The sequence below is a fragment of the Molothrus ater genome, chromosome 9 (genome assembly GCF_012460135.2).
Source record: "Molothrus ater isolate BHLD 08-10-18 breed brown headed cowbird chromosome 9, BPBGC_Mater_1.1, whole genome shotgun sequence".
Classification (NCBI taxonomy): domain Eukaryota; kingdom Metazoa; phylum Chordata; class Aves; order Passeriformes; family Icteridae; genus Molothrus; species Molothrus ater.
In genome coordinates, this window is record NC_050486.2 from 20,465,352 (window position 1) to 20,478,043 (window position 12,692).

General features: G+C 42.7%; 1 protein-coding gene across 13 annotated transcripts in view; it reads left to right on the forward strand.

Moving 5' to 3' along the window:
• Window positions 1–12,692, forward strand: part of PTPRF (protein tyrosine phosphatase receptor type F) — a 374,918-nt gene that overhangs the window by 265,345 nt on the left and 96,881 nt on the right. For 7 of the 13 annotated variants that reach the window (XM_054515797.1, XM_054515801.1, XM_054515800.1 and 4 more), the window contains exon 6: window positions 2,932–3,120. In XM_054515797.1, the coding sequence (XP_054371772.1) occupies window positions 2,932–3,120 (189 nt within the window). Of the gene's footprint in view, window positions 1–2,931; window positions 3,121–10,678; window positions 10,697–12,692 lie in introns of all 13 variants that reach the window. The other 6 variants (XM_054515796.1, XM_054515799.1, XM_054515805.1 and 3 more) reach the window with 1 other exon arrangement.

A 12,692-nucleotide genomic window follows, 5' to 3' on the forward strand; every position in this document is an offset into this window, starting at 1 on the left:
AACTCCAGCCTCTGGGTGGCTGAGGTGTCATCAGAGACCAGCTGTCAGATTTCCCTAGGCATCTCATCACACAATGATGTGACCTGGGACTACAGCCTCCTAGAATCACACTGCTGCTTCTAAACACCAGTGCTGCCTTTGTGTTTGATTGACAAGGGATCAGGCAAGTCCTTGCTTGGTAGATGCAGGCATACCAGCACTGCTTGCTGGAGTTCTTCCAGGCATGCACAGAAACTGGGCTGTACCAGTACCAGTGCTAGCCCACGAAACGTGCTGTGGCTCTGACTATAAAGGACGCGCCATTTCTCTACTACTGTCATTTGCCACAATAGTTTTGGGGCTTGTATGCAGTTAAGAGGGAAAGACTGTGCACTGCGTGAACCTTGCATGGTTGGCTGTGCTTGTCTGTGTCCAGCACAGCGTGGGGTGTGAGTCCTGTGCTCCTCTGTTCAGCTGATGAGTGCCCAGTGTTCTCACCTGGGCTCTGTAAGGACTTGGTCTTGCAGGGAGTAGATGGTGTGGGAGCAGCCTTGAATTTAACTCAAGAGTGTAGAAAAGGCTTGAGCCAAGACTTCTAGTAGAGCAGAGGCAGCTTTGCTGCTGGGTGTTTGTAATCAGTGTCTGTCTGTTGTACTCCCTGAAGTCAAGGTTAGAAAGTGTAATTTCTACTGGTCTGTGGCTCATCACAAACTGCTAATTTTGATTAAGCAGTCACTCCAGTGCAGCAGACTGGTCGTGTACCTGTGGATCAGACACTGTGAAGGACTCTCCAGTCTCTCTCCTGTCTGTGGTCAGGGATCATTGCAGACAGGAAAGAGATTTCATGTACAAATGCTGGTTTGTTTCAGGTTTGCTTTTAGCTGTGTGCTAAGCCTCTACACAGACTTTGGATGTAGTTAACTGAGTGATACTTTGCTCAGTGCATTCTTTGTAAAATCTTGTGCAAACCAGAAAAGATTGTCAATGATAATCGCGGTGATTAGATTAGATCACTTCAGGGTTCCAGCCTCCCCAGAGTAAACATCTGTTTTCAATAACCTAAATGGCAAGATGCTGCACTATGAGCAAACTTGGCCTTCCTTAATCCAAGGGACTGTCTTTATTTACTGCTTTTTCTATGTATCTTCCTTTGCTTTTAAGTCTGTACTATGTTGTACTTTTGTGTGTACCCTTCTTTTGTTTCTTTTCAGCCATGTAGGAGTATACATTGTGGTTGCTCAGTATTGAGTGCTTCTGTTGCTTGCTATTGAATGCTGGTGCTGGTGTCATTCCAGTTAAGCTCTATGTACCTTTTGTCTCTGAAAATCAATGGAGAGCAAATTTAAAAGGAACTAAATTTCATAGTACCTTCCATTTAAAATAAATAATTCCATTTATGTTTGCTCATGATGAGAGAGGCTCTCAGGAGGTCGATCTGGGAGACAAAATACAGTTTGTGCTTTTAATAAATATCAGGAGCCTTTTTTCCTGTAGAAAACCTTGAATGCTTCATAGTCAATCTCATTGAAATTATATTCCCAGGCATTTTTTTGTTTCTAGCAGATGTTGCCTTGTGCTACAGTCTTGATGTGCAAACAAGTCAAGGGTCTTGGGAATTCTCTAGAGATCTTAGGTAGACATGTGCAAGATTAGCTACCACAGGCCATGTGGTGCTGCAGGTGTGGCAGTAGAGGTAGCAGGAAGCACCTGAGGTGACCTATTGCTGGTATCTTCCTGTGAGGAGTACAGATGTGCAGTGATAGCAGGAAAAATCAGATTGCAGCAAGTTCAGACTCCTCTGGGACTTGGGAAGATGCTAAGGTCTTGTTTGTTTAAACACTGCAGTGGGCTGGAAGCCTTGCAGAATAGACTTTGCCAAAGAAGAAGTTTGCTTAAGGTTTCTTAAAACAGGGGGAAAAGGAACATATTGAAAATAATTGAGTTTCTGGTGCTTTAAAAGCTTCTTAATATTCTTCAAGTTCTTTTTTCTGCAAAAGTATATTCTTTTGATTGCAGTTCAGGCTTAGCAGAGTACAGTACATCTTGCCACAGAATGAATAAGTGAGCTCAGTTCTGCAGCTGCTATTGAATGATGATGTTGGAGCATGCCTTGGCTTATCAGTGAAGGCTGCCTAATGTATTCCACCCAGCCTACCTGAGCGTGCTCTGCAGCAACAAACCCAATTAACTGTTTTTCTACCCACTGTATGAATGATTTCAGTGGTTAAGGGGGTGCTTTGTTTCACAGTATTGTGGTAAGCCATGCCAGAGCATGCACTGGCCATTTCTTGCACACCTCTGTCGCTTTCTACAGCCCAGAAAATGCACCAGGAGCTTGCCACAGCACAGTCTGGCCAGGCAGCTCATGAGCAGAGTGTGGCTCATTAGCTTTACATTCATTAGTTTCTAAAAGCCTTCGGAATCAGATTTGGAAGCATGAGAAAGAAATTTACAGTCTATCCTACCAATGTGACAGAATGATGCAAGTCAAAAAAAAAAAAAAAGGAAAAAAGAAAAACAGTGGGCCTCTCTGGGCCTTTCTAAGGGATTTTATTGTTCAGTTGTTGTTTTTCAAGATGCCTCAAACTATTTGGCTTTGTATTTGTCTGTTACCTTCAATTCAGTCCTCCCACAAAAAGTCAAATACCTGCTTTTACTGAATTATTAACAACAATGGATAGAGCTTACGTATCAATGAAAATTATGAACGTTTCCCAAGGCAATTGATTTAAATGGAGTTAAATTTAGTGGAAGCTTCTATTGGTGTAATGAATGCTCATTATAGAGCCTAATGTGCTTTAAGGGCTTGATAACCTTCTCAGTAGGGAAGTCAGGCTGCTGTTTTCCAGCAGAGGCACAGATGCTGTAGGGTGGCACTGCTGTCACTGCAACTGTGTCCCATTGCTAGGCTGGAGTGTTTCTCTTTAACCTTGTGTGTTTTTTCTCTTGCAGAAGACCACCTCCCAGCTGGCTTCCCGACCATCGACATGGGCCCGCAGCTGAAGGTGGTGGAGAAGGCCCGCACAGCCACGATGCTCTGTGCTGCCAGTGGGAACCCTGACCCCGAAATCTCCTGGTTCAAGGACTTCCTGCCCGTCGACACTGCCACCAGCAATGGGCGAATCAAGCAGCTCCGTTCGGGTAAGGTAGCGAAGCAAGTAAGCCTTCCCAGCCTCCTCACTCTTCCTCCCTTTTCTCTTTACATGCTGCTGTTATGTTTTCCCTGAAATGCAATTCTAAACCCAAATGTCAGTTTGCTCTGAGCTTGTTTCTTTTACGATGTAAAAGCGGTTTTTGGAGCTGATCCTCTCTGGCAGGGTATCGTGGCTTGTTAAAATGTCTATTAGAGTGGACGTGCCTTTTGGAACATCACCTGGATACCTTCCTCGGTAGACCGTCTTGATACTGCCCCAAATCCTTGGTAGGCTCAGACATTTCACTACCAACTCAGTGGGTCTCAGGTGTTTTTAATAGGAGCACAGTGCAAATCAGGATAATGACATAGTGGTTGAGATTTTACAATCACTGGTCATATGCAACTTTACTCCTTATACACACTCTGCAAGACAATGCTCTGCTTTCCGTTGAGCTCATTGCCGTCCTTACTATGTGACACCACAAGCAAAAGAAAAATCCAAGAAGCAGCAATTCTGTGGATTTCAAAGGAAATGGACACAGTTTTGAAATATACCATTTATTTTTTATTTTTTTGTGTGACAAGCCAAATACTAGCTTTTGAAATACAGATGGTTATTTCTTGGGGTGGCTAAGAATGCACTCATTTTAGCAAGGAATTCTTGTTTTTCTACTGCACTGTTCAATCTCCCAGGACTGTAAGGCCTATTAGAGAATTAAAGAAATTAAAATATTGCTTTAGTCACTGATGAAGTGGAGCTCCACAGTATGAATTAGAGTGGCTGTTTAACAAGGCACAGCACAACTACACAGCAGCTTTAGTCTGGGGAAAAAGCCCCCAGTGCCCTACACAAAGTACAGAAGGGATCAGAGCTGGAACAACTTTGGTCTGGAGAGGTCTCATGCTTAAATATGAAGCAGACTGCCTTGTTTGGCCACAGTTATCTGTGGAGACTCAAAAGCTATTTGTTACAAGTGCTGCTGCCAGGGAATCACCATCTTCTAAACAAGGTGAACATCTTGAAACATTTCTCCATAGCAGGAGCCTTCTGCATACATTTCATGATGCTTGGGTGATAAGTAGGTTTGTACTTGGAGGAGTGGGTAAGTGAGACATCACTCTCAGCAAAAATAGAACCCAGCCTGACACTCCTGATCCCACCTTGATGTACCAGTGAATGCTAATTATACTAATGCATTTATAGTTTATGAAATTTCCCAGTGACCTTTAGCTTATCTCCCCCACAGCATGGTTTAATCTTGATCTGTTTGTGCTGGAAGAAAATATCACACTTGTTAATTATTCTGAGAAGCTTTAGGAAGCGCAATAGGAAAGTGCACATGGATGTGTTTCACTTCGTAGCTGACTAAATCAGCATCAGAAATTACCATAAATGAGCAGCAAGGCAGCCTCTGATGCACTTGCTGTACGTTCTCCAGCCTCCTTTTCACAGGCACTTGGCTGCCTCTCTACCAGCTGCTTCACAAGTTTGGTGAGACAGAAAGTTTAAAAACAAACTAGTAAAGCCTGTCACAGTGTCCAAGTTTTGATTCCTATTTGCTGTTCTTCAGCAACATCTCAATTGAATATTTCACCTGGGATTCAAACTCTAGAGCTGGCTGCTTGCGGAAGACACAGTAATTACCAAGGGAGGTGTCAAGGGAACCTTTTAGAAATCAATGAGCAACACACATCCTCAGACTCACAAAAGAAATTGATTAACTCTCTAATGTAGTATGGGAGGTTTTTACAGTTCAATGCAAGAGATTTCCAAATATGAATTTGAAGTTTTTCTTTTCAGGGATCTGGTGCTATAATGGCAAGATTCACCAAGGCTCTGCTCCACCCTGGCATGAGTGGGGAGTATGAAGTTTGCAGCTTCTCATGGGCCAGAGATGCAACCCTTGTTTGCATTTGTGGTTTTTTCCTGTATTTGTAATGGTCATAAAGTAGAGCCTGCACTTTGAAGTGCCTGAGTCCCACTTAAGTGACTGCAGCACCCTGTATGAGCAATGTGATGGCTTGAGCAGTTTCCCATTCACTCTGCAAGGTGTTAATTGAGCTCTCCAACACTACACCATAGTTGGGCAGAGTTGCTTTTCAAAGAAAAGAGTATTTAAATAGATGCCTCATTATATGGTAGAATTTAATAGTTTGCAAAGTCTCTGCTCCATTAAGATCATATCTTATAGTCAGGCTGGCATATCTGCATGAATGTCAGTATATACTATCTCAATCTTAATATACCCTCATTTAATTTCGTTTAATTAAAACCCAATAAAAGCAAGACAGATGTAATATAGTTAAAATAGCTGCAGCACATTGTGAGCCCAGTACTGTGTATATAGTGTCCGACCTTCAATGAGTACATAATATATTAGTATTCAGATGTACCAAATTTAGGTCACGAAGGTCAAAGCAGCTTTGGAGTCTGATGTAGAGAGAGGGTTGAGGGATGATTCTGTGTCTTCAGGCTCCTAGTATGGTATAAATAGTTAGATAGAGGTAAAGAAGCAGCATCTTTGGGAAAGGTGCTCTCTTCTGACACTCACAGTTATGTGGGCTGGCAGTGCTCTGGGAGCTTCAGGCAGGTCTTTGAACTTGCATGCAGTCAGATCATGTGCCCCAGGGGGCTCTGAACATCAGTTTCTAGAGTTCTGTTCATCTTCTGTCAAGGTACTAAAGTTTGTGGTTTAAGACATCCAAGCCACCATCATGGACTTTTTTAACCCCAGCAAACTGGTGTTTTTGTCAGGAGCAAATGGAGAGTTTATAAATCTGCCTTGTATCCTACTCTCCCTCTTTTAGTAATTATATCTGTATGTGTGTATATGCACTTTCCCTATTACACCTTCTGATATCATAACTCTATATTTGGAGGGGGTTTAAACTATTTCTTAGCATTGCTTAGTTTTTTCTTCCCAACTAAAGCTTAATTCCGTTTTAAATCCAGTTCTTGGGTAGTTTTGCAAGTAAGTGTTAGGCTAATAGCTATAGAGATGAGAACACAAATAAATACAGGGTTTCATCTCTATTTTCCTAGATCAAGGCAAAAGCAAGGTCTCTGACTCATTCTGGTTGTAGCAAATTCTCCCTTGTTCATCTTGCTAATACTTCTCGCCTCTTGTGGGGAGGCTGCTGTTCTGCAAGTGCAGTGACTCAGGACAACTCCCTGTTCTCCCCCCGGGGTGTGTAGCTTCACTCATTGCCTCTCAGTCAGTGACACAGGATCTAAGGCCAGCTCTGGGCTGAGAAACCTCCCCAGCATGCTAACACATTTAAAATTTGTTTGGCTGAACTGATTTTAAAACTGTCCAGGCACTGTAGTATTGCAAGTGGTGGCACACATGAGTTCTGGCAGCCTAAGTCAATGCTGCACCTCTAACCATGTTTTAAAATCAGTTAATGATGTGGTGGAAGCTCTCGCAGTATAGATCAGATTGTGCTGATGCTTTACAGTTCTTCTGTACAGATTCTTGGATCAGAAGCTCCTAAAGGACTTCAAAGCAACTCAGTTGGAATTCATACTCTCAAAGCTCTTGAATGTCTCCAGTGATTTTCATAGCTGGAGAATTGCTCTTCCACCTAGCTCTTCAGAAAACCTATGAACAAAATGTCAAATTAGAATAAATTGCTATTCTGACTGTTAACATAAGTTTTTCCATGTAAGGAAACACCAGAAATTCAGAAAGTATTATCTTTCATCATAGAGAACATCTCTCAATAGAGAACTTGGTATTACAAAAAGTATCATTCTCTTTTAATCACTTTCAGTTAACTCAATTACAGAACCATGCCCTAGACCCTAGTGTGACTTCCAGACAATTAAGTGCAAGTAAAGTATCAGAGAGGACTCTGCAGGTGACTTCAGTCACTCTCTGGAAAAGTGAAGGTGCCTCTAACACAGAAGCAGTGGGAGCTAGCTCACCATATCACCTTGCTGCATTTGGGCTCTCAGAGTTACCAGCAAGCATTTTCATTTAGGTTTGATCCTATCAGTAGAAACACTACTTTCTTGGAAGCAAAAGGAATACCCAACATGCACAGGGCTAACATGCAGAAAGAGGTGGTGCCTCTTTGTCCCAGTGAAGTGGTCATGATGTCCTCATCCTGCTCCAGTGATAATACCCAGCAGTCAGTATCCAGCAGATGTTCAGCTCTTAGCAAGGAACAGCTTTGAGTTCAGACATCAGATAGGCATTGACTTGGACAAGATGTAAGGACAACGTAAAAGAATGGAGATTGGGTGGTTTCATCCAAAAGGATCAGGGAACCCACACAAGATGGATGCTCTCTCAGAAAGGACTGACTGGAAAAGGGTTGAAGCAATATAGTGGCCAACAACAGCCAGTTGACACCTGAATTTTTGTCTCCTGGAAGAACCTAACTGCACACCTGGGTGTTGCTGTGTGAGGTGCACACAGCAATTGTGGAATACCTTCAGACTCCCGGTGGCATCTGGTGGCAAGTAGTCTTTCACTTTTGGAAAGAGTTTCCACATAACCTATGCTAGGAAGTAGCCAAAAGCACTGTCAGAGTTCTCTCTCTGGGATTCAGTGTTGCGCTGCTCTAGTGCTCAGTTGCTGCTAGCACGAGCCCTGGTTTCTCTGCTGACATTGCTTTGGAGTGATTTTTTGGTGGTTTAGCTTCCTACAAGGAAGTGGTGTGTCAGTAAGCCTGTGGTGAGTTTGTCAGCAGAGTGAAGTCCCTTCTCCAACAGAATTCTCCACACTGGGAAACACTGACACAAATAACCCCAGGGGGGTTTCCAGTGTATCATCCTATGCTTTTCCTTGCTTTGGGTGTCTGACTGGATGCTTCCAGTACACAGAGAATATCAGGGCCAGCACTCATTCCTGACTGAGTTGAATGTAAGGGGTGTTTCTCAGTGTCTGGTATCAAGAAGAGGAAGTAAACTCTCCCTCCTTATGAGCGTTTCAAACCTTTCAAACACAAGGAATTGGGTTTGAAGTTTGATCTTGGGGTGCCCTTTGCATAAAGCAGCCTGGTGATCACAGGGCACAAGTTGGTCTCAGTAACCATTTGAGTGATGGCACCTTCATCACTTGATGGACTCTCTTATGTTGGCACTCTGTGGCCTGTGTGCTGTGATTTGTCCCTTTGAGGGACACCCTGAAAGGACAACAGCCAGAGATGAATCATCAAATGATGTGAAGAATAAAGGGAAACTTCAGTTTGTTCCTTCTGGATGAGAAAATTTGGGGTCCAACTGAAAAGCCTTGTGCACCCTCTGTAAATGGTGTCCTCTGAGTGAAAAGCGAATGTCTTAACTTTGTAAAGGTGAGAGAGACATGGAACAAACACTGCAGTAAATACAGCAAGCCTCTGTGTTGCTCCCACAAGGGTTGGATTGCATTCAGGAGCAGGAGGATTGGGATTTAACTCATAAAATTTAGCTGGCCACATTTAACATTTTAGGGAATCTGCTTCAAGTATGCAGTTGCTTCTAGAGCTCTGTATGGACAATTGCATAATAGAGAAAGAGTTGAGCCTCTGCAGGGAGTAGATAAAAAGATTTCCTGCAAATCTTTTCAGTTCTAGGACAGAGCAACAAACCCTATTTCAGCCAGATGAGAGATAAGGATGTAATGTTTTCAGCCCTTGGGCTTGTACTCAAAGTGTTGCACCATTCCCATGGGAAGTGACACATGGTGGTGATGCTTTTCTTAACTCTGAAAATTGGAAAGGATGAGGTGGGGTGGGGGACACACAGTACACTAGAGCAGGAATGCCCTTGACCAAACAGGGCAAAACTGTCACTTGGCAAACTTTCCAAACAGGCAAAAAGAAATAACCCTGTTTTCCATGGCTGTGCTATTCCATGCAAATATCTCTGGGTATAATTGTTCTGTTAAGAGTAGCAGTAGTTACTAAGATACATAAGTAAGCAGCAAATTATTATTCCAAGAGAGAGATTACCCACAACTTCAGTCTCTGCAAGATTTTTCCTGATGCTTCAGTCATCTCTGGATAGAAGGCATCAGAAAATATAATGAGATATAAAGTTAAAACTGTATAATGTCATCTTGGCAGAGGAAAATGCTAAAATGAGTAGTTTGAGTTGCGCTCCTGCTTCAAAAAAGGGACTCTGCCTAAAGGAAGGGTAGTTAGAAAAGAAAAAGAATAAATATAAATATTGTAATTACTTTTTAAGAGGCAAGTTAAATGTGCTTAAAATATGCCTTCTTTGTATTTACAGAAATTCTTTTCTGTCTTTCTTTCCCATTGGGTGATCATTGTTGTGGATAATGGAATGAGCTGTAAATCTGAGATACACGACACTCTTGTATGCATACTGGTATTTATTAATCAATACACTGAACATGATTTGACACACTGTGTCCTGTTTAACCCTATTTTTCTGTCTGTTTAAACTCCTCAGTTTTCTTTGGTAAGTGCTTGGTATTCAGATCCTACAAATCTGCATAAAACCAACACATACCATGAACTGCCTACAGATTAAATTTGCATGAATCTCTCCCTTATACTAACAGCCTTCATATGTGCAAATTAAGACCAAGGGGACAAAAGTGAGGATTAGAAGGGTTCCCTGCCAATTTGCCCAGCTGGAGCTTCTCCATCATGCTTCAGTATTGATTGTACACTGAACTCAAGACACTGACCAGTGGAGCCTCCACTTGCTAAATACCTTGACCTCATAAAATGAACCTTTAAAGATTATTGCAACAGGATAATTTAACCTTACTCCCAGAGAAGCCCTCCTTATAAGATACTCTTCATTACAGCATGTAAAATTATCTCCAGTGCCTTATAAAGAGGGTAGGGATTCCTTTCTTCTGCAGACATCCAAATTAGACAGGAACAACAGAGGTCTGGCTAGCGTGCCATTGTAACGTTACCAGAAACCACTTCATTTCGAAATATTTCTGTATGTAAAGTTAATTCTGCATGACACCAATTTCTTTGCCAGAGGGAACCCGATGTAAGGGTTATGTGAATGTGGAGAATGACTCAAAACTGATTTATTACACTTTCCTTTTAGTTTAATGTCTTTAAGCGAGCAGATTTTGTCCCACTGGTCATTCTAACCTCAAAGCCAAATTGCACCGAGTGCCCGCAGCCATGCGCTTTCCACCCGTCCTGCCCAGCACACTCACAGTCACAGAGCCCCAGGACACACCCTCCTTGTTCTGTATGAGGAATGAAGGGGCACTGCACCATCTCCCCAAAGTGTCCTCCATCTCAACTGCTTGAACACTGGTGTGGGTGAATGCAAGTGGTGAGGCCAGCCAGCAGTGCCACCTTGGCAGCTTAGTTTGGCCCCAGTTCGTGAGGGTGGGGGTTTTAATGGCAAGATGCAGGGCTGGATGCTGCACTCCTGAAAGCAATAAGCTTTACTAACCTCCTGAGAGTGTCACTCTGACTTTTATTGCACATCAGTTTCTTTTTGTTTATTCCTGTCGCGCTAATACAAATTCTAGCTTTAAAAAAACTTTCTGCTTTTTAGTTATAATTTTCTTCCTTTCCTCTTTGTACTAATGCTTCTCTCTAATCTTATTTGCATTCAAATTACCTCACCAGGTGGTACACCGATCAGAGGTAAGAATGCTGAAATGTGCCTCCAGTTGTCACGTCACTCCATCTCCTGTCTGCCTTGTCCCTTCTCCTCCAGTGTTTCTCATCTCCAGCTTTTACTCTCAGCCCTAACTCTGCCAGTGCTCTCGCTCATCTGCACTCTCCCACTAGTGTGTTTATTTCAGTTGGGTTTCAGCGTGATTTCTTGTAGACTCATCCATTGCAATTTTGCACTGTTGAAAGGGGGTTATTCAACGGAAAGTTTGCAAAAGTTTGGGAGATGCTCCCAGGCCTCCACCACAGGAGAGTTGACATCTATTGCAGCTCCTGAAAGTCTCTGTACTTCCCACACAGTTGTGACCTTCTGAGGTCTTGTGTCTTGGGGGTTTTAGATGGATTGCTTTGGTGTAAGTGTATGGAGGTAACATTTTCACAAGAGAATAGTCAAATTCATCTGTGCTGCTGCTGATGGTCATGAAACTATAAATGGAAAGAGAAAAATTCTTGAAAGGTTGAGCAAATGTGGCTCTGGGATAAGAGGCGTGTTTGTGTTCCTCATGCACTCACCCTCTAATGTGATGGCATAGTTGAGAACCACTGACCCAGACTCCCCTTTCTGAGCTGGACATTCTGATGTTGTTTTGCATCATTAAGGTTTATTTTAAATAGATAAATCAGAAGCATGTCTGGCTGTTTAAGCCCTCATTAATTAAACCCAGCCCTGGTTTGACAGCCCAGCCCAGTCTGGTGCACAGTCCCTTTAGTTTTCACAGCCTGTGTGCACCAGTAATACTTTCCAATTGGAGTGTTGTTTTTTCTAGCCTAAACACTCAAAGTTGTCTCTTTAGATTAACTTTAGTGTGTTAATCAGCGTTATGTGCTAAGGCCCTTCTGAATTCTCTTGTGATTTTGGTTACCCCTCTTGATTGACCTCTGGATTTCTTGACAGAATGACTGCTACCTATAAATCAACACAACCTCGTTCGTTCAGTTTTCCCCCTTCTCCCTTTTCCTCGCTCTTTTCCCTGAATCACTGCTGGAAGTTAATAATCTTACTCTTGGAACTGGTTCTGTTGCTGGGGGTTAATGTTTTCAGCTCCTGTTAAGTGATCTTAGAGTAAATGTGAATTGGTGTTTGATATGTATTTGCATTAAGTTGCCTTTGTAGCAAATCTAGGTCAGGGAAGAAGACTGCAAACCTTATTTTTATATGAATGGGCTTACGTATCTGTCATTCCTCCCTTTGGAACACTGGAGATTGACAGCTGTGATGTTACAAACTCCTTAAAACTATTTCTTCATCTCCTATTTCTACTGGAAATGCTAAAATGAAGTGACAGATGGAATGCTAACTCGCCATCCGCTGTGAGCTGCCGGCCGAGCACGCTGAGCGTGCAGCCATCCCAGGGCCTCCCCGCACGCTTTGCTGCATGCCCGTCCTAGCTGATGGCATTAGTGACTCAGCACCAGAACCACATGGATGCTCCATACGTCCTGCTTGGGAACCGATGGCATCTCTGTGAAAAGAACCATCCATTTCATAAAACATAAGTTTCCCGCACCCCCACCCCCTTCCCACCCCCATTTGAGTCCTGATGAGGTATTTTAAGAGTGTTCTTGACATTATTTAAAATATATGTGTCCTGTTTGAATGTCAAATATGACATTTCTGTGAGAGCAAACAGAAGCCACGTGCTGCTCTCTGGCTTCTCCTAGAGGATTTCTGTCAGCCTGATGCCTTTTATTTAAAATGGAGGTCACTGAATTTCTAAAGATAATGACAGATTAGATCAAAGTGCTTTTATGATGGTGAGGTTGTGTCCATGTAGAAGTGACTGTTCTGCCATGTTCTATACCCAGCTGCACTCTTGTTCCTCATTAAGGTAAGTTTGATGCTTTGGAATCCATTAATTTGGTCTGAAAGGAAGGGTGAACTAATTACTCTAAATGAACCCTTTTGGTAATAATGTTCGGGGGGAAGGGGTGGTTTTGGTGTGATTTCATTGCTGCTGTGACTGTG